This window comes from Haliaeetus leucocephalus, unplaced genomic scaffold (assembly GCF_000737465.1).
Source record: "Haliaeetus leucocephalus isolate CR32 unplaced genomic scaffold, Haliaeetus_leucocephalus-4.0 Scaffold0, whole genome shotgun sequence".
Classification (NCBI taxonomy): Eukaryota; Metazoa; Chordata; class Aves; order Accipitriformes; family Accipitridae; genus Haliaeetus; species Haliaeetus leucocephalus.
Genome location: NW_010972436.1, coordinates 1,987,694 through 2,009,362, shown reverse-complemented (window position 1 = coordinate 2,009,362; position 21,669 = coordinate 1,987,694). Strand labels below are relative to the sequence as shown.

Sequence of the window (21,669 nt, the reverse complement as noted above, 5' to 3'; positions counted from 1 at the left end):
GGGCAGTCGGTTTTTTGGGGGGGTTTGTCTCCCAAACGTCCCGAGAGACGGGAAGAGCGGCGGGGGGGGCGGGCAGCCGGCTGGGGTTTGCTGCCCGGGGGTGGCGGGGGGGAATGCCCCGGCGTGCAGCTTAGGGCGGGCAGGGATCGTTGCGGCTAATTTGCTGCATAACCTTAAGCGAGTTAATTTCCCTGAGCTTCAATTTCCCTTCTTTTTTTTTTTTTTTTTCTTTTCTCGGCTGCTTAATTAATAAGAGCGTCGAGTCTCACGCTGTGGTAAATAAGCCGGGACAAGTGAAGCGGTTTACCGCCTGGTGAATAAAACATCAACCCTCCCCGACTTCCCTTTGTGCCAAGCTGGAGCTTGCGGCGGTTGAGGAGCGGATACGTGAACCGGCGGAGGAACAGGACCGACGGCTTCCCCGCCGCTTCGGGGTCACCCGTCAGCCCGCAAAATCCCCCTCAGCGGGCGGGATTTGCTCCTTTCCGTGGCGCTGGCCTCTTGCCGGCGGGCCTGCCCCTCACCGTGGGTTCGCACGGCGAGCGGGCGGGGCGGCGTGGGGGCTTTCTGTCAGATCTGAGGGGGCGGCGGGGACCCTTTGCCGACCCCCGGGAGCTGGCGGCTTCCTCAGCCAGGGGTGAGAGCTGCCGCCAACGCCGGGGCACCCGCCTCCGGGCTGCTCGGTGCCGCCCGTCACCTCAGACGGGACGGCCGGGCCCGCGGCTCGGAGGGAGAGCCGGTGCGCTCCCTTCCCGTTCCCATTGGCCTACGCGACTGTCCGTGAAAAACCTCCTCTTTCTCATTGGTCAGCCTGAGAGAGTACCCACCTAATCAGGGCGGGCCCTGCCCTTCCGTGTCCCACCCAGCCGCTCGAGCCTTCTTATCCGATTGGCCTTTAGGGTTGTTTGTCACCACCTCAGCTCTCCTATTGGGTAGAAAGCACAGGACACGTCGCGAGGGCTCTGTTGTGTGTGTATATATAGAAAACAGGTCGAGCTGGCAGTAGTTCTCCTATTGGCTTCGCGCGCTTCGAGGGGGCGTGGCCGTCCCTCATGAATAACAACTACCCCTCCCGCCGTCGTCATGGCTACAGGCTAATCGCCCCCCCTTTCTCCGCCGGTGATTGGCTGGCACCGCCTTGGCGGGCGGGAGGCGTGGCCGCCGCACCTCCCCGGGGCGGAGGGGCGGGCGCGGGGAGGGGAGGGGGTGGGGGAAGGAGGGCCGGGGCAGGGAAGATGGCGGCGGCGGAACGGAGCCGATCCCCTATGGGGGGGTCCCCGGTGCCTGCCTGTATGTTCGCCCCGGAGCCCGGTTCCCCGGGCGGGAGACCTCGCGTAGCGGCGGCCGCCTGTCCCCTCCGCGCCGCCTTCGATGCCGAAGACGGCGAGGCGCTCAACGGCGAGCCCGAGATCGACCTCACCAGTAAGGTAGGCCCGACCCGGCGAGGTGAGGGGAAGGGGGGCGGTGGGTCGGGCGGTGGCGAGCGCCATCACCTCGCCGGGCCCCGCTCTGCCCTCTCTCTGGCAGCCGCCTTGCCCGTGGGGCTGCCCTCCCTCCCCACCCCGGCCCGGCCGCAGCGGGACCAGCCCCTTTCCTCACCGCTCCCCCTCACCTCAGGGGCCGCCTTGCCTCACCGGGCTGGGGGTGTCACCTCAGGGGCTTCCCCGAGGACTGGAGCTGGTTCCCCGAGGGGGAACCAACATCGCCCGGCCGGGCGACAGAGCCCGCCGTGCCGTGGGGAGGCGGCCGGGAGAAGGACGGTATTAAAGTTGAGGTACGAAGAGCTGAGAGCGAGAAGTGCCCTGGCCGGGGAAGGAGGGTGCTGGCAGGCTTGTCCTCCCTGCTCCTTCCCCTCCTCGGCTCCCCCGGGGAAGCACCTGCAACGGGTGTTGGATCCTCTCAGCAAGCGCAGGGAGGGTTTGAAGCTGACAGCTGCTTTAACGTCTCGCTAACGTTTTTCCTCTGCGATGGTTCTCTGTAGTTATCTCTGCTGCCAGTCATACAAGTTCCTGGGGCTTTCTTCACAATCTTAAAAGCAGGTCAGAGCTTGTAACTTTTGAGCACAAGGGCTCGGCATCAAGGGTGCCTTGCTCTTGTAAACCAGGTTAAGTCAACACGAAAAGGTAAAGGTTTGTTCACCTTGTGCAGTTCCTTTCTAGGATCCAAGTGACAAAACTGTAGTGGTCTTATTTCTGCCAGAATCCGTTCTCATTTCCGTCTTGCAGGAAGGTACATTGTAGTAATACGTGCATGCCAGAGCCCGCCACAGACTGCATTAGCTGCCTTTCCACACCATCTTCTATTTTTTCCCAATTGGCTGATCTCTTTAACCGTATACCTTTTGCTGACAAGGGTTTCATGTATTGTGATACCATCTCCTGCTCTAAAGTCTCCTGATTACTTGGTTCTGTCCACTTGTAATTATGTGATCCAGAAGTCAGCATAGCTGGTGCTTCCTTCCTGTTCTTCTGCCATCCCTCCTCTTCACACTTCCAGCTGGAGTTGTTCCAAAGTCCTGGATTTTCTTGCCCTCCGTGGAGAAACAGAGAGAGAGGAATTGTGGTGTGTGGATGTGGAAATGTTTGTTTTTGAGGGGATAACCAGATATTTTACAATGTGGTACTGTATTAAGATGTCTTATAAGAAAGTAAAGAACAGAAATCAAACCTGCAGTATTTATTGAGCCACCTGTTCGTGCCTTAATGAGCTGGACAAGATTTTGATACAGGATGCCAATATCGATCTGTGCTCTGTCTTGGACGTGGCTGATGTGGAAGAGGGCCCAGGAGGACGCCAAGGCCTGCGTCACCGATTCTTGATGGCCAGGAACCTGACCAAAAACTCTGACGAAGAGAGAGGAATGCTTTTCTCCCACAACCTCCATTTGTGTTGTCAGCCTGTCTTCCATTCCTAGAAATCTGCAGGCACTGTGGAGGTGATAGGTAAGCATTTTTTTGACCTTTATTACAAGTTACTTTTCTATACAGCAGTGTACACCTGCTGTCTTTTCCCTAGACCTTTCATTCATCCCCATCTTGGATGAGAGCTAAGACTGTGATCTCTGCCCCATCTCTCCAAGTTAGTCTTCTGCTGTGTCCTCAAAACAGCAATCCCATATGGTGAGAATGCAGTAGCTAATGTGTCCCCCCTCCCCGGTCCTATCCCCCCATCTTGTCTGTCTTCCCAGTTGAATTGCTGCCCTCCAGTTCCAGCTTAAAATGGTGATTCCCACTGCAGTCAGTTTGTTTGCTAGTTGCTACTTCTGTCCTGGTCTGACCCACCCCCTCGCTGTTCTCCCAGTCCTCCCCCAGTGTGTTCATTGTAAGGTGTGCTCTTTTTAGAGAGGAACACTTTGGGATTCGGTTGTCAAGTACACCTCGTCAGCTGGTCAAGCAAACAGTTCCATTCATCAGCACAAATTCGTTATCGTGTCAATCTTAATGGGTGTTTGTTTTCCCTTCAGTACTAACACACTGCAGTAGCAATCATCTTTCAGGTCAAAACCATATCACGCAAGGCTATTAGTGAAACTGATACTTATATTACATCTACATTGATAACAGAACATTAATAGCACTTGAACTGTGTGTGTCCACAGGACATAGAAAGCAAAATATGACATTACAGAAGGTGCCTTTCCCCTGACTTCACAATGGCTCGTGGTGGCCTTCCAGCCATGCAAAACGTCAGGCTGTGTTATTCCAATAAAGAGCAGCACTACGTACCACATAGTATTTGGTTTACCCTTAATCTTTATGGTTTGTCTGCCTCATGGATATGGGATGCTTCTTTTATAAGGACTGCCCGTAGTAGTGCTGATGTAGCCTGAGCTCAGTCTCACTAGTGTCTTGAAATTGCTGTTAATTAATGCAATGGCCTCTTGCTGTTGGGCAGTGCAGAATGGCACAGTCCAACTTGTCCCCCTGGAGTAAGCTCAGACAGCTATAGCTATTACCCACCTCCGGTGTTTGTTAATCCCAAAACTGATCAGAGGAAAGGTGGGAAAAGCCACCTCTCCCCAGAGATTGGGAAGGGACTTTAGAGATGGCATCTCAAACTTGTGAGATGTATTTCCTTCTGCTGTCATGAGAATAAAAGAATAACTGGTTGTTACTTTTTTGCCCTATAGGAAATCTGAGATTGCTAGACCCACGTGGCTCCTACTGTTAACTGCTCAATGCCTGGCAAAGTGGAAAGAACAAAAGTGAAAATTTTTGACTTTGTGAAAACCTCTGAAAAACACAAATATGTAGTGCAAGCGTGGAGGGGATTGCTCAAAGGTGAAAATCAAAAAAAGCAGGGAGGCCGAGATGGAGGGCCTCTCTCCAACCAGGGAGGTGGCAAAGAACAGGCTCCCTCTGTCCAGGGAGCTAGCTAAAGAGATCTTCAAAACAGCAAGTAAAGTCTTGCAGTGACCCAGGAAACTGCCAAACTGGCTGGGGGCTGCGGGTTGCAGAAGCAGGCATTAGAAATACTGAACGGCATTGGAAGGCGCGGTCCATGAAAGCTGCTATTTGTTCTACGCATCCTTCTCTTGACATCCCACTATATCATATCAGCTGTAAGCATCGGTGGCCCCAGGGTAGGCTCTGGAGGCAGTCTACCACTGGAACACCCTTCAGCAGCACCTTTGCATGGCAGTGAAAGCAGCAGGATGGCAGAACAGTGTTTTGAGCTGATGTGTGTGGGTACCATGCTGTTTGAGCCCCCAGCCCTCCTGCCTGGCACCATGAAGAAAGGCTACAGTGAGCTGCTCAGCTGAAATGCCCCCTGGTACTTTAGACAACACCCTGCCCACTTGCACTGCTGAAGCATTTGAACTTGTAGCAAAATGAAGCTGGTGATGAGACTTGAAGAAACTGTGCCTCTGCGCTGGTGGCCCCTGTTATTTTATTGATCTTTTATGTGTATGACAGCCTATTTAATAGATCTTCCTGAGTCCCTGACCTGTGCTGGTGCACTAGCCTAAACAGTGAGCCTGTCTGCTGTGCTTCCAGGAATTCCTGAAAGTCCTTGCTGGGCAAAGCAAGCCCTGCACATCAACACACAGCCTTCCATTCCTGTCCTGATCAAGCCTCTGAAGCGTTGCTGATTTCCGTCTCAATACATTTACATCCGGTGGTCTCCTTTAAGAAGAAAACAAAACCAAGAGAACAACTAATAAAGGCAAAACTCAGTCCTTTGTAGCATGAAGTAGAAAGACCATGTGGCCTTCCAGATCAGAGTGCTTTGCTACCCTTTGCAGACCATGCCAAGTAGTTAAAAGGCTTAGGTAGGGCACGTGTCTAAAGAGGCGCGTGAAGGTGATTTTTTTTCTCTTGTAGCTGTCCAGTCCTTGCAGACACATACATGCTCTATGTGACCCTTAACATTTGAAGAAAGACTTGGTTTGGCTGCCTTAAACCTTCTAACCAGCACTTGCTGTCTGTGCTTCAGTTTTCCAGATGCAAGCATTGCAATAGTTTTGAAAGCTGCTTAAGTGTTATTTGTGGGGTTTTGGGTTCCCTTACACTAGATTTCTAGTAAAGGTCTTCATCCACTGTGTAGTAGTAGTAGGTGGTCAAGGTAGTTACTCCCTGAATACACATTGTGTTAGCTGTGCTAGCAAGTCAGGCTGTGTTAGCAGAGAATGTTGGGCAGGCTTGAAGATATAATCATTGTGAACCGCTGTAAACCATATGTTTTAGGCAAATCTAGCACAGATTTCAGACTGGCCTTAGTGCATAGTGAAGGGAAGTACATCTTTCTGGGCATGATTTTGGAACGTGTATGTAAGGACAGCTAGTGGAAGTATGGATTTCATTGAGTGTTGTAGCGTGGCACAGGCCTGCCTACTCATAGGGCTATCAGTAGGTGATAGCCTTTACAACTCTTACTGAAAGTGCCTTTTTAGCAGAAATGTGTATCTCAATTGCAACAGCTATTGAGCCACTGTACCAGGATGCTTGGCCACCAACAGATTTGTAACCATGGAGGCAGTCAGAGAGCAGGTAGCCAGTCGGTCCTGAACGGCTGATGAAGGTCTCCTTGGTCTGCCACTGCCACAACACCATTGTGGCCACTCTGTGCGAGCATCCTCAGCTGTACTGTCTGAGCGACACAGGTTTTTGCAAGAAATGGTGCTACACTGTTCTGTTCTAACAAAAATCCTTCCTGAAGCACTGTCTTGTTGTCCTCATTTTCTGCTTTGTTTCTGTCTGCTTTTTCCTTCTCTTGATGTCTCTGCAGGGAAGGGCAAAGGAAGTTGTGGTTGTTGCAATAACTGCAGTCAAAGCTTGTTGGTAACACAGCTGCTTGTTTGTAAAACTGCAGGTCTCCACTGGTGAAACGTTCAAATATACTCATACAAACTGCTTTGTATGTCTGTCTCTCAGCACTGTAGCATGAAGTACCTAAAGTTTTGTTAGGCATTTGAAAATAACGCTTATTCATGTTCTCTCCTTCCCCTCTGCCCCCTCAGAAGGTAAAAGGGGAGATCAAGGGTGTGAAAGACTTACGAGATGCTTTAGGTTTTGATGCCTAGGTGTGCTCTGCAGTGAGGTCTGGCTGGCTTCCTCTGGCTGTTCCATCATGCTCTGGAGGAGCAGCAGCACTCTGTGCAGCGGAGACTGTGGAGTACCTCGCTAAGGAATTTCTTTGGAGAAAATACCTCCTCCCCTTTCTGTTTTCCTTGCATGGAAACATGTATTACACAGAAGTAGAAGTGGGATGTTCACTTAAATGTGGCTTTTAAACATTGGTTACTTCAAAATGAGATGCTTGGTATTCTTACTTTCTTTGAAGTATATCTTCCAACATAAATGAACTCTGAAATCAGACAAATAACCTTCCACAGTGTCACAAGGAAATAGCTGTCAGCAAAGCTGTTTTTAAAAAAAACCAACAGCAAAAACAAACCACCAGAAAGCGGTCCTTGAAAAAGAGCCCTTCTCTTTCAATAAAGCACATGAATTGATTGTCATTATAACTGAAGCTGGTTTTGATATGGTTTGCTTGACATCTGCAATCGGATATTTAATCTTTTTTCCAGCTGGTGATGGTGAGTCCAACTTCAGAGCAGTATGACAGTTTGCTCCGGCAGATGTCAGAGAGAATTGATGAGGGATGTGGGGAGACCATCTATGTCATTGGTCAAGGATCAGGTGAGTATAGCTTCCACAGGAAAACAACAAAAAACATTACAATTATAAGAAAACCCTAGTTCATCTAACCGGACTGCTGCTGAAGCTGGTACTTATGTCTCCAGAATAACTTGGAAACCTCCATAAAGTATAGCAGAACACGTGGGACAGATTCTTTTGTTTTATTCCTGCCAGCAACTGTCTTATGTAGTGGAGCTAAACATACTTTTTTTGTACAAAATCATACAAGTCTTTTTTGGAAATAAAGCATGAGTTGTCTGGGCACACCGGGAAAAGACAAAGGATCTGAAATGATAGTAACAGTTTTAGTACAGACGTCCTCAGTGTCTGATGGAGGTCTTGTTCTGTCTGGTTTTGTTCACTTCTCCCTTGTAAATAACAATATTTTTACCCTGCAGGAATGTATTGGAGATACTTCAGATAACCAAAATGTATGCTGCTGCCTTTCTTTGTTAGTGTGTGGTGCATGTCTGTCCTATGGAGAGAAAGGTTTTCTTTTTCTCAGCGTGAGGCCTTTACTGTCACATTAACTCGGGTGTGACTGCAGTCAGTTGCCTTTGCAGATTTTAGCAGTTAGCATGGATTACCTTTTTGTTCTTTTTCACAATTTGAATATTTGCAACTGACACTGGTAGAATAATATTGAACATGGCCTTGCTTTGAAATTGAAATTTCTTTTCTGAATGCAAAATATTGTCTATGGCTATCATAAGGCTAAAGGCATGTTTCAAATATGTTAGATATCTGCTGGATATCAAGTTGTTAGGATCAGACATTCTACTAGTTACTATGTTTGGGGAAGAATACAAAACCCTGATTGTCAGTGCCAGGGTTGGCTGAGATAATGGAGGGAGAGACTAGCGTTACCTCAGAACTGTCTCCTTTTTGGGTTTTCTTGGTGTCTTGCAAAGCAGCCAACATAGAAGAGAAGCCAGGATTAGATGGCCAGTGGTCATGCAGCCAATATCATGGGGATAATGCTCTCGCTTCCAAGCGAGCTTCCCACGTGTAGTCTGAATCCTTGGTGTTTGGGATAACCACATCTGCTGCAGAGATCTAACTAGTCAGGCCAGTAACTGCTTTCTCTTCTAGGATACCTTGTGAGGGTGTTAACTGGTAGTTGTTGCAGTGATGTACTTAGAAGTAGGCATTTGTTTCTTAAAATTTTGAGCTAAAACTTCTGACTTCATTTTGGGTTGCTGCATAGTCAAGGAAGGCGGGGATCTTTTCTGTAAATTGGAAACTATAGTCAACAAAAAAATCTTGATATCCCTGCCACTGTCGCTCCTTCTCATTCATTTTGAGTGTTTATGATTTCAATCATCATGGATACCCAACTCGGATGGCTGAGAAGCAAGTGAAGACTGCCAGGAAGCTCACTGCTTCATCTGTAGTGACCCTTCCCTTTGTCCCTTGGCTCTTACCCTCTCCTGTCCCCCTACTTCTCATTCCCCTTCTATGAACCAAGACCCCAGATGCGGTGCTTTTTGTTTTCCTCACCAGCTTCTCAGCCAGCTTATGAGCTAGGCTGAAAATCACCCAGCAACTCTACTTGTGTAGAGCTGTGTAGTAAGTTAAAATGCTGATTAGTTCATGCAAACTGCAGTTACTGCTTACCAGCTGATGAGTCAGCCATGCACATGAATATGGGCACAGCAATAGCTTTGGCCATCCAGGTGCTATGTGGCTCTCCACCTTTTTTTGTTGTTTTTTATTATTTTTTTTATTCATAGAGGAGATTCTGGCCTGAAATCTACAGCTCCTCTGCACCTGGGTTAGGAGAGAAGCTGAGAGCTGTGGTGGCCTTCAAACTGTCTAGACAGTTGCCACTGGCTTGCTCTGACTGTCAGCTCTTTCCTTGGGTGGGCTGTTCAGAGGCAGCAGTGCCTCCTTGTTTTTTTCTGGCCTCATGTGCTGTCAGCATTTCTTTCAAGTGCCAGGACGAAGGCAGTGAGACATGCCAAAAACATTGTTTTAACTGGAGTATGTGGGAGCTAAAGAAATTGCTGTGCAGGCCAGACTTGCAGAAAATGTGCACTTGGGATGTGGCTTTATAAAATAAGCTGACTGTTTAAATTGGTCCCACATTCACTGGTTAATTGTGGTGATATTTCAGTCCAAGCTTTCCTTTTGTTAATGCTTCTCCCTTTAATGCAATGCGAGAGGAGATGTTGTATCAGACTGAAGGATATTGCATGCAAAGTACCTTCAGCATGTGAAGTAAAGGAATTAGGCAGAAATGTGTCTTTCTTGCTTATCCCTAAGTATTTGCTTGTAGAAATTGTGAAGAAAACTCCTCTAGATGAAAGATGGTGCTAGATGAAAGATGGTGCTTTTCTAGTATCTTTTAAGACTTAGAGCGAAGACCGTCCTTTTTTAGTATGGGCAAAGGGTGCTTATTCTGTTTACATGTCTGACATCTCCAGTCCACATATAAAGCCTGATCGGTGTGAAAGTCCCAGGCAGAATGACATTGCTGCTGGCCGTTGCAAGGTGGTGCTCACCGACTGTCCTTTGTCTCCTCAACGTCACGCTAGATGGGACTGAATACGGTCTGAGCGAGGCAGACATGGAAGCATCATATGCCACATTGAAGAGCATGGCAGAGCAGATCGAGGCAGATGTGATCCTCCTGCGGGAGCACCAGGAGGCAGGGGGCAAGGTGCGCGACTACCTCGTTCGGAAACGTGTGGGTGACAACGACTTCCTGGAGGTCAGGTGAGGAGCCGGGTGGAGACAGGGTTAGTCAGCAGCCCAGCTGCATTTTTACTGTGTGAGCAGGCCGTGATGCTTAGCCAGCAACGCTGATTCGAGTCTGGGTGTTGTAGCTATGCAACAAAGGGAATCGAGCTTGACCACTCCTTGCTAATGAAATCACCTTTTTGTTGTCGTTGCTGTCTCTTTTGTGAACAAACTGTTTGTGGAGATTTGCCTGTGTTTAGCTGAGGGATGTTGCTGTCTAGGTGACAGCTTTGCAGTTTGGGATCTTTTGTGGGCTGGAGTCCCAGCAGGGAGTCACATGTGTACGTGTGTCTATATGTGTGTGCATATACTGCTGGAATACAATACTTTTGACTAAGGGTTCGATTCTATTCCAAGACTGTGATGATCCAAGTCACCTTTTAATGGACATATAATAGCTTGTTGTAATATGACTTGAGAGTCTGCCCAAACCTGGATGGAATGGATTTCCAACATTTGCCAACAGCCATAATAGCCACCTTTATTGGACGCAAGGAAGAAGATTGCTCTAGGAGAGTGTTTTCCCCTAAAACATTTGTTTGAGCTTTTCCTTTTCTGGGAACAGTAATTTAAATTTCTGTGCTCTCCCTAGCACATGGTGCTCTTGGAAGATGAGGAATGTGAGAAAGGCAGAGGTATTCTAGACCAAGTTGGGATTTAGTCTTTCTTTTGAATTGCCACAGTGTATATGTTAGATTGCAGAGACTAGGGGTTGGAAGAGAGATACTCTGTATGGCATCAAGCCATGTGGGGTTCAGCTGATGGTGTTCTGGACACCAGTGACATGTTTCCACCGTCTTCCACATCCCAGTCCCCAGAGTGTGGGATCTCTGCTGTTAACTAATAGCTGTGAATCTCTGCTCTGCTTGTGAAGGTCTAACATTTTTTTAATCTCTTTTTGAAGGTTAGGGAGAAAAAGCTAGTTATTAGCAGGAGCAGTGGTGTTTGGGATTTTTTTGATTGCTTGTTTGTTTCTTCAGGTATCAAATTTTACCAGGTTCCTTTTTCCTTTCCTCTCCAGGGTAGCAGTGGTTGGCAATGTGGATGCAGGAAAGAGCACATTGCTAGGTGTCTTGACACATGGCGAACTAGACAATGGCCGAGGCTTTGCTCGGCAAAAGCTCTTCCGCCATAAGCATGAGATCGAGTCAGGCCGCACCAGCAGCGTGGGCAATGACATTTTGGGCTTCGACAGTGAGGGCAACGTGGTGAACAAGCCCGACAGCCACGGTGGCAGCTTGGAATGGACAAAGATCTGTGAGAAATCCACCAAGGTCATTACTTTCATTGACCTGGCTGGTCATGAAAAGTACCTGAAAACCACCGTTTTTGGCATGACTGGCCATTTACCTGACTTCTGCATGCTTATGGTAGGTAGCAAGAAAGATGTACGGTACCAGTAGGAGCGGGGCTGCTCACAGCTGTAACAGTCTCAGCTTCCTTCCTATTGCAAAGTCCCTGTGGGGTTGTGGAGGGAGGCAACATCTCCCAGAGGTGGAGAGCAGCAGCCACTGTGTATATCTAGCCAGGGCTCTGAGGCAAGTGCCCCAGGACTGTCAGTCTCAGACACGCCCAAGATGTATGGTTCTTGAAAAGTGAAAGATTTCTAAACTCCAGAACACCTTGCTAAATCAATGAGTCCTTAGCCAGTGTCCAACAGCATTTGAAATGAGCTGGGTCTGCTCATACAGTCTCAAAGACGTGTCTACAACCTAATCACAGCCTACTGCATGTCTGACACGAGACCCTCTCTGTAACCCAGCTCGCTGCAGGAGGTGTGTTTCCATCACCTTATCTTGTATCCCTGGTGTAGGTTGGCAGTAACGCTGGGATTGTTGGAATGACCAAGGAGCACTTGGGCCTGGCGCTTGCACTTAACGTTCCCGTCTTCGTTGTGGTGACCAAGATTGACATGTGCCCTGCCAACATCCTGCAAGGTGAGTCCTATGAGCTCTCTTCAGGGCTGTTTCTTACCTCCGTATGTGCTGTTGCCCTCTGCTTCGGTTGAGGAATTACTGCTGCAGGAAAGCTGCTTTATCTGGTTTTGACTGTATCTTAAACACCTTCCAGAAGTGTATCCTTTTCCCCTGCCCATTTTGCAGGCAGTTCACTCTTAGTCACCATTTCAAAATTACTCGAGTTGGGGGATTCAGCTGGGCAACCCAAAAGTGTTCGCTACAGGGTTTTGCTTAATTGAGTTCTAAGGGGAGAAGCACACAGTTGGGGTTGTGGCTTTGCTTTCTCTCTGGGTGTTTAAACCTGGAGGGAAGGTCTGGAAGTTCTCTTGAAAGCTGCTTTCCTCCTTGCCCACAGTTTGAGTGTGATCTTAAGCTGTGATCAAACTTGTTTTCTGGCAGCCGCTAGGTGAAGGGGCAGCTGCTTTTTACATCCTGCTCACCTGGGCGCTTCTCAGGTATGCTGGCATAACTACAGCAGCTCCTTCCTCTGTCTGAACAACCAACCAAACCTTAATAAATCGTGGTTCAAAGCAGCTGCATATGTGGGCTATGGTAGCAGGACTGGGCTAGACACAAGTGGGGATGGCAGTAAGCAGCAGGAGCTACTGGATTTTTTGCTCAGCAGCAGTTAAAGCAGCACCTCTAACCCCAGCAGTGTCCCTTTAACCTATGCTTAACGTTTTTTCAGGCTGTGACTAACTCTTACCTTTAAAATCCCCTTGATGCGTTTCTCACACCTTCAGGAACATGATGTGATTAATTGGAGCAATGGTTTATTTGATAATCAGCCCTAAGAACTGGGAAAGTGAATGCTCCCAGTACTGTCTGCGGTTAGTTTATTATTGTAAAAATCCTAAATATGTTTCGGGTAAACAGACGCATAGGATCAGAAGATAATCTAAATGTCTCTATAATAGATGTTTGACAAATAAATGTAAGGCCCGACTGTAAGATAATAACTGGGAAGGAAGGAGAATGTTTGGCTCGGGGTGAGGAGAGAAGAGCTGCTCTTGGGAGAAGCCACTCCTGTGTCATGTTCTGTTTAAATTAAATAGACACAAGATTTGGCTCAAGTGTGTCTGTGAAGAGCAGATGGCATGATTAGATGTTTGTGTTTCTGTATGCAAAACATTACTTTCCTGTAGGCAATCATTTGTTCACAAAAACCATCTAATTGGATGACAATTGTAGCATATAAATGATTTGCTCTTTTAAGCCCCTACTAGCCCTTTTTCTCCCCTCATTTATTGTAAGGCTTTTTGCAGGAGACTGATGCTAGTGCATCAGGTAATGCCCCTGCTGGCTGATAGGTATGAAACTTAGAAAATAAACTGAAAAGAGGCAAAAGATCAAAGTTGGGAGCCATGAGATTTGTCCCAAAATACTTATTTCTGGTTCTGGTCCACCTACACTGTCCTACTCTGTGATGGTGATCTTTACCTCTTTCATGCTTCTCTAACCTTCTAGGGCAGGTTCATTGCCAGGGAAGGTGTGTTGAGGATTGTTTGGTCAAAAATGATTTCTAATTCACACATTCTCAGATATTTCAATTCCTGAGTGCTGCTAGTTTTCATTGAATTCAATATGAAAAATCCTTCACAGGAAGAGGATACCTTGTATACTGCTTAATACCTTGTAACTGCTTAAAGCTACTTAATAGACAGCTATAAAATGTCTACTTCACAGCATTGCACTTGTAGATGCAAACATGTGAGTGTCTGTTCATGTATGGTGTCGCTTGGCAGCAGGCTAGCTGGCATGAAATGGAAGATGGAATGGCTCCTAAGTCCCACCTGGGCTGTGGCAAACTCAGTCTCACTCACACACCTTTAGCCATCTTCTCCTGTCTGTTTGTGGCAAGAGTGCCAGTATCCCTTCGGGGAGAGACCCCACAAAAGTGATTTATAAAGACGGGAGATGCTGCCCTAACAATATTCATTTCACCCTTTAAGAAACCCTGAAGCTGTTACAGCGACTGCTGAAGTCCCCAGGGTGCAGGAAGATTCCCGTGCTGGTTCAGAGCAAGGATGATGTCATTGTAACAGCCTCCAACTTCAGCTCAGAGAGGTAACGGGAGTAGAGGAGAGTCGTTTCTCTTTCGATCCTATTTGGAGACTGGGTGAGAAGATTCAGAAAGAGAGTCCCATTGTCTAGATGTGTGAAGGTTGCATCTGCCATGTGGTGTGTTGATTCCATAAGAATGTGTTGATTCGGAGATTGACCTGCTTGTGTTCCTCTCTCTGAGACAGAAATGAGAGGCTGCTTCTGGGCAGTCTGCAGAAGATGGCAGGGTATTCGGCTTCCTTCAGTCCTGGAACCTTACTTACACCTACCTATTCCTGAATGTCATTAGAAGGCAGAGGCAATGTTGCAGGTTTTCAAACATGGGGTGTTGTGCATCTGACTGCTTGCCAGGCTCTCCCTTCCTAGCACTGTGTATTGAATTCAGTCCCAAGATTTTGGCTGTCTCCCCACACGTGGAATTCCAGGCAGGGAGGTGAACTAACTCCATTTTTATCAATTTTCCATTACAGGATGTGCCCAATTTTCCAGATTTCAAATGTCACTGGGGAGAACCTAGATTTGCTGAAGATGTTTCTTAATCTCTTGTCTCCACGGACCAGTTACAGGGAAGAAGAGCCGGCAGAATTCCAGATAGATGACACTTATTCTGTCCCGGTAAGGGGCCTGGTATTTGGAAGAATTGTCTGCTCCTTCTTTCAGGTTGAAGAGGCATCTTCCCTAGAGAGGAGAGTTCTAGAGCTCTTCTGCTAGCACGGTCAAGTAACCCCAATTACTGTTTTTTCTTTTTTGGCATAGGGTGTAGGAACAGTTGTGTCTGGAACGACACTGAGAGGTCTAATCAAGCTCAATGACACCCTGCTGCTGGGGCCAGATCCCCTTGGCAACTTCCTACCTATTGCTGTCAAGTCCATCCACCGCAAGAGAATGCCTGTCAAAGAAGTGCGGGGAGGCCAGACTGCCTCCTTTGCTTTGAAAAAGGTGAGATGATCTGCTCTGGACTCCCAGAACAGGAACCACCCTCCTAATTTTAGTGTGGGAGTTCAGCTGCAATCAGACTGCTGCTGCAAACCTCAGCTGCCTCACTTCACAGTGCATTAAAATCCCATAGAACCTCTGTAGGTCCTACGTCCCGGTTGCTCCACCTGACAGCTGCCAGGTAATAGCAGTGGGACCCAAGGTAATGAGGAATAGTGTTGGAGATGCATAACAAAGCAGAGGCATTGCAAGAAGAGTCTCCTCTTGTGCCACAACTGCATGGGTGGCCTAGGCAGGGTATTTACACTATTTCTCACAACTTGTAGGACTAGCTGCATGATTTGTGGTTTAAAAATTAGCAAAATTTGATGCGATTCCTCTGGTGAAAGGTCAATAGAAGCTGCACTGATTTTAAGGGGATATAGTTTAAGCTATACGAAACTTCATGTGTTCAGTCTTACCGTTTTGTGTTAACAGACATCATGCTTTTCAAGAGATCATCTGCTTGCGTAATGTGCAACCAGGATGTATGTTTTGCTTTTAAAGGATGAGTTAAAACTTATGTGTCGGTGTCCAGCATTCCCAGCACTATAACTAAGGCGTCCTTAGAAACTTCAGCTGAACTTGATTTTTGCAACTTTTGCATAACAGCATTACATACTGCTAAACAGCTCTGGCTTCGCCTTTTGGTGAGCACGAGTTTATATCTATGAAATCCCTTAGGATCCTTCTGGATGCAGTTAGCCAGAGAAGCAAATTTCTTCCCTGGAGGATCACGCTAAGGTTTTTTGTGTCTCTGCTTTTCAGATCAAGCGTTCTTCCATCCGGAAGGGCATGGTAATGGTGTCACCCCGCCTGAATCCACAAGCATCATGGGAGTTTGAAGCAGAGATTCTGGTGCTCCATCATCCCACCACCATCAGCCCACGATATCAGGCCATGGGTATGTGTCTCAGTGTTGTCTCATCTTTCTTCCCAGTGATAACAGTTTATATCAGCTCTTGCCTGAGATCATTTTTTTCCTGATGGCTCTGTCAGCCTGAATATAAGCCATAGTTCCTGGTTTGACCTTTCCCAGCAGTGCATTAGAGAGAGGGGAGGGAGCTGACAGAGGAAAGTGGCAAAAGCTGTAGGTAAAAAGGAGATGTGTGACTCCAAGTGTACGTGGAGCCTGCCTGAGCCAGATCTCCATGGTGCAAAGATTCTTCAGCTTCAAATGCTGACTGAGAGCCTCATTTGAGGTCCTGCCCTCTAGCCCAGCTGCTTGGCCTGTAGGATTCTGTTGAGGATGCTTCAAGAAAGTCTCCATTCGAAGGCAACTGTTCTAGGTTGTATGTGTTTTCTTTTTGAGGACTGAACAAGGGCAGCCATGTGACCTGTATAGTCTTTGGTACACAGTAGATTTTTACGTTCCAGACTCGGCGCTGTTAGCTGTAGGGTAGCAAGAGCAGCCTTAGATGTCTGTCTGAAGCTTATTCCACTAATGGCACTGGCTGTTGAAAGCCTTTGTGCATTACATTCACAGTGCATTGTGGCAGCATCCGTCAGACGGCCACAATTCTCAGCATGGACAAAGACTGCCTGCGGACGGGGGACAAAGCCACAGTGCACTTTCGCTTCATCAAAACCCCGGAATATTTGCATATAGACCAGCGTCTGGTCTTCCGTGAAGGACGCACCAAAGCTGTGGGTACCATCACTAAGGTAAAGGCTGAAGAGTCCGACTTTTTTTGCCCATTAGCTACTTTTGGTGCTGAGAAGCCAGCAGGAGAATCCAGATAGCTCTGGAAAATTGAGGAAAAAGGCCGTCTTTCAATCACAAACGTCAGCTCTGGCATGGGTTGCAGATGACCAATGTGTTTTGTCGTGTGGTGGGTCTTTAGCTGGTGTGAATGAGGGAGTGTGAAGGTGGGGGATGAGCCAGACACCTCTGGTTCTTACAGTTTGGTCTCTTTCTGACAGCTTCTAGTTGGTCTCTTCAAGTCATATTGAGGAGGCCTAAGTGCCACCTCAGCCGGGTGGCCCTTTCCACCCTGTCAGGGTTCTTAAGGGCAGCTCAGAGGCCTTGATTCTTTGAACAGCTGCTGCTGCATTCTTCCCCTGATGGCTATTGGTATCAGTTCTCTCAAAACTTGTTGTTAAAAAGCAGCATTGAGCCTTGCCATATTGGCCTAGCTGTTTTAATGCTGATTTTGGCCTCTCCCTTTGTAATTTGCAGTTACTCCAGACCACCAATAACTCGCCAATGAACTCCAAGCCACAGCAGATCAAGATGCAGTCAACCAAGAAGGGAGCTGTTACAAAACGAGAGGATGGTGTTCCCCCAGCTGGGACGGCAGCTGGGGGCCCACCAGCTGGGGACGAGGCCCCCTCGACAGCCGCAGCGCCACTGACACCTACTGCTCTGCAACCTTTGGTGAGTGAGGAAAATATCATGTCTGTCCTAGCTGTTTGCATTCTGGTTTCATCTGTTGGAGGAAGGGCACTCTAAAGCACAAGCATTCTCCCCTCATACCCTTGAACTCACCTTAGGACTCAACGTGCAAGAGAAACAAATAGAAATATAAGTAGTCTCACAGCAGAAATCAAAATTTTCTGATGACTAGATGACTCCTCATGGCTGACCTTTCAGCAGCTAGCAGCTTATCATCCTGGTACAATTCAGGTTGGACCTCAGGAAGCGTCTAGTCTAACCTTCTGCTCTAAATAGGATTAGCTGTGAGGTCAGACCAGGTTGCTCAGGGTTTTATCCAGTCATGTCTTGAAAACCTCCAAGGAGGAAGACTGCACAACCTCCCTTGGCAACCTGTTTTGCTACTTGACTGCGCTCACGGTGAAGAAGCATCTCCATATACCCAGTAGCTGAACCAGTGAAACATCTAACAACCAGTCACAGAATGGGTCTCTGCTGTCTGAATGAGAGGTGGAACATCCCTACACTAGAGAAATTACAACCTAAGCAGTAGTATCAGACACAGGTCGTCTGCCCTGTCAGGGAGGGAGGATGGAGACGTCCAAGGGGGAGGAAAGGCTTATCTTTCTAGAGAAATTTATCCAGGTTGTTTTGTTGGTTAGGACTTCTTAGCTTAGTTCTTCTAAGAAAGGATACCTAGCCTTTCTGGTCTGAAAGGAGCAGAAACTCAATTCTAACTGCAGGCTTTGGGAGCTATTTATCAGCTTTATTACTGATAGGAGAAAGGTCTTCTCCTTTTGGTGTATTTATCTAAAAAGCGAAAGGTTCAGGAACTGACTCTGTCAAGAGACCTGGTCAGTGTTCCCCCTCTTAATTTTAGCTATCTTAGTTGCCATTGGTCAAATCTCACCCTCTTGAGCCAGGCTGGCTGCTGAAAGAGGGCCCTCTGGCAGGGGTTCTCTCCCTTTGCATATCCTGTGGCTTCTTACTGATCCCCTATCTCCTCCTTGTCTTGTTGTAGCGTCACTGTGGTTGTAAGTAGGGGTCCCATCTTGCTTTTTCTTTCGTCCCTCCCCCTGAGACTCTGTGTTGCTTTTGTTCTTGCTTACCTCTGCCTCTCTCTCCTTGCTGCTTCCCTTCAGCCTGCACTGGATGAAGAGCCCCACATCCGCGAGGGCAATAAGGTATTTGGCTGCTTTAAAAGAGAACAGTGGGCTTGCTGGCCTGAGGCTGGGAACAGAGTCAGGTTAGCAAGAGAGCCCTGGCAGGGTGGCGGGGGGTTCTCCTTCCATTCTGCACAAAGCCAAGGGAGCCTGAGGCTTCGATTTCTCAGGTACTGAGCCCCATGGCACCTGCTGAGTTTCATGGGAGTGAAGCGTTCAGAAAATTGGGAAAGCAGGTCCTCCCCAGCTTTGAAGGGCTGAACTTCATGGTGTATCTGTCTCTCCTCCTTTCTTCATGTTGTGCTTGTCTGCCTTATCTCCTTCCTGCAGTGGTAGGAAGCTGATCAGTCACAACTGCCCTCCTGCTGTCTGGATGTGTGTGTAATCCATCTGAACTCCTGCTGTGTAGATGTTCTGATTCAGAGGTCACTGCGCACTGAAGTGTATCTTCTTGTTTTTCAGTCAAAAGTCGGAGGAGGAGGCCGGCGACGTGGGGGTCAGCGCCATAAAGTGAAGTCTCAGGGAGCCTGTGTGACTCCTGCCAGTGGCTGCTGAATTTCTTACACCTCCTCCCTCTGAGGAATTCCTCCCCTTCCCTTCATTTCTTATCCAAAAGATCCAGAGCAGCTTAAACCAAAACCCATCCCAGCTGATTGGCTGCAGAAGAATCGTCCCTCCTCCCTGAAGGAAGCGATGGAGAGGAGCATAATTTATAAGCTAATGAAGGTGATAAGACACACAGAACTGAGTAACTGACACCTTCCTCCTCCCCCTATTGACACGTTTTTGTACATCATGGGCTTAGTTTTTATTCTTATTAGTTTTTATTATATTTTGTGTGCATGAAGATGAGAGGAGAGCCTGGATAGAACTGCAAAGAGCCAGTTAGCTGCCTCCCTCCTCCCTCACCCCATTCTGTCCACAGGACTTGCTGCTCTCCTCCTATTTGCTGTCTCAGATCCAGGGGTTATCAACCGCCTGTAATTTCAGACTTGCAAAGGTTAAAACATGTTGCTTAGGATGGCTCCATAGGGCATTGTTTCCTCACCACTGTGGCCCCGTGCCAAATAATGTTTCTGGATTCCCTCCATCTTAAACTATTTCTAAGTGGGTTTAATTTAATGTTCTAGTGACTGAAGTTTGAAGGAGTGGTAAGAAAGTTCATTAGTTGGAGATCTAAGAGGGAAACATTGGAAAGCAGTTCTTGATGTTGAGGAATCCTATACTGAATATCCTTCTCAAATACAATGATGATAGCACTTAAGATTTCAGTTAGAGACAGAATTAAATGGGCAGTCATTTGCCCATCCTGTTCCCCTTCCCATCATGCTGCTTTTCCTATTGTTTGTTCAGCGCACATTGGAGCAAATCCATCCTGCCTCTCAAGGCTGCGGCAACTCAGTTGACAGTATTAAGAATATAGTGCAGGAACACTTGGTCCGTCCCTTGAGCCAGAGAAAGCCTTCTCACCTCAACGGACAGAGATCAGAGGTGGTAATACACCTTTGGAACAGAGACACCAGGCAAACATGACCTCCCCTTGATTTTGTTTACTCCAAGATTTCCCAGATCTTTTCTGGAACTCACTGGCCAAACTTTGCCATGGCAGAGGTAGGATTTGTCTTCTCCCCTCTTGGCCAAGGAGGGCAATGATGGATTGGTACCCAACTTAGCGAAGTGCTTTCAGGTTTGGAAGTACATGGTAATTTTTCTGACTTTCATTTAATTTTTTTTAAGTTTGTTTTTTTTTTTTTTAATGACAAATTCTGGCTTCTCCAGGAAGGCCCTGCAAGGACAGTCTATGAATTAACTTTATTGTTATCATGTTTTTTAACCATGGGTTGTGCAAGCGATCAATTCCCTGTTTATGTTGATCTCGCTTCTAACCCTGCCTCTTCGCTTGGCTCCCATGAGGACAGGAGTTGTTATCCTCTGCCGGTTTGTGGTGAGCTGTGGGAGTGTGGTAGCATTTTGAGAGAGGAGGTGGCATACTCAGCAAATTGTTGCTCTCCCCAGCAGGTGCGGTCAGCTTCAGTTTTCTGTGAGGGCTTCCTCCTCCAATGAAGGACTTTTATTTTATTTAGAGGGAGACTGAAAAGTTTCTGTCCCTCCTTTAGTGGGTTGTTCCTGGTTCTCACTCTGTGGCACCTGTGTGGAGTTCAGTCCCGTTCCCCTTGTGATTCGAGGTAGGCTTTCAAGCTGACTGAGAGACAGTAGGCTCGGGAAAGGGGGGAGAGCGCATCTCCCGACACCGACACCAGCACTCCAAAGAGCATTAAGCAGCATGGGAGAGGCGAGGAATGTGGTTTAGAGATGAGGGTACTTTGCCTTAGAGACTGCAGTGGCCCGAGCGTGAGTGGAAGGGGGAGGTCAGACAGTCCTTTCCAAGCTATGTGCCTAAATACCAGCACTCTCCTGTCGAGGGAGGAACTATAGGCGGCTACAACACTAATAGCACCCGCATTGTGAGGGGGTGTGAAGTGTGGCTAAGCAGGGCACGAGGGCCTGGTTTGTTTGTCTTCTGGCCCTGTAGCAGCATCAAACTGCATCTGAGTTCACTGCCCTCTGCTTCTGAGGGGAGCAGAGAGCTCCAGGCGGTTTTCTCTTTCTCCATTCCTTGTGCTCCAAATGAAGGAGACACTGCCGAGACTGGAAGAGGGTTTACTTCAGTTCGTGCAAAGGAGGTGGTGTGATCTCTCTTTTGTGACCAGCATTCAAAGATCACTCAGGCTGGTGTGATCTATAAAATAAATTTTAAAAAAGTTTGTTCCAAGTTAAAGTATGTCTTGTTGCTTTTTGTCCTTCTGAAAAACCAGCGCTTGCAGCTTTAATGCTGAAAGCCACACCAAGCAGTTTTTGCCTGGCACTGTGCTCCTTTGCTGGCTACGAGAGGAGGCTGTGTTCGTAGTGACAGCAGGGGAAGGTATGCCATGCTGCAGGAGCGCTGCCGGTGAGCCTCTGCACAGCCCCAACAGCTTTTACTCTGCCTAAGATTTAGTGCTTCTCGGTGGTGGAGTGGTGAAATGAGATTGTTTGCATGGTGTGAGCTGTGCTGTGTAAGTATGTACGTGTGTCAAGAGCTGCTACAGCAAATCATTTGGGGCCAGCTCTGTCAATTGATCAATCAGAGACACTTTGCTAGAGGATGCAGTTTTAGCACAGCACTTCCACTCCCTGCATAAGCTTGTGCTCCCTGGGCCCTTGCAGTGATGTGCACCTCACCTCTTTCTGTAAATACAGGAGGACTTTTC

General features: G+C 47.8%; 1 protein-coding gene across 1 annotated transcript; it reads left to right on the top strand.

The window, feature by feature from the left end:
- Nucleotides 1-1,187: 1,187 nt before the first annotated feature.
- On the top strand, nucleotides 1,188-21,193 carry GTPBP1 (GTP binding protein 1). The gene is made up of 12 exons (XM_010566523.1): nucleotides 1,188-1,427; nucleotides 7,031-7,142; nucleotides 9,680-9,860; nucleotides 10,906-11,254; nucleotides 11,698-11,821; nucleotides 13,795-13,909; nucleotides 14,377-14,521; nucleotides 14,663-14,845; nucleotides 15,650-15,785; nucleotides 16,368-16,546; nucleotides 17,061-17,258; nucleotides 18,881-21,193. The coding sequence occupies exons 1-12, from the start codon at nucleotides 1,236-1,238 to the stop codon at nucleotides 18,971-18,973; spliced, it is 2,007 nt and encodes a 668-aa protein (XP_010564825.1). The 5' UTR covers nucleotides 1,188-1,235; the 3' UTR covers nucleotides 18,974-21,193.
- Nucleotides 21,194-21,669: the final 476 nt, after the last annotated feature.

Coding starts and splice junctions, on each gene's coding strand:
- GTPBP1 (XM_010566523.1), top strand. CDS start 1,236: ATGGCGGCGGCGGAACGGAGCCGATCCCCTATGGGGGGGTCCCCGGTG. Junction 14,522..14,662: donor ATGACACTTATTCTGTCCCG/GTAAGGGGCCTG, acceptor TTTTTGGCATAG/GGTGTAGGAACAGTTGTGTC. Junction 14,846..15,649: donor CCTCCTTTGCTTTGAAAAAG/GTGAGATGATCT, acceptor TCTGCTTTTCAG/ATCAAGCGTTCTTCCATCCG.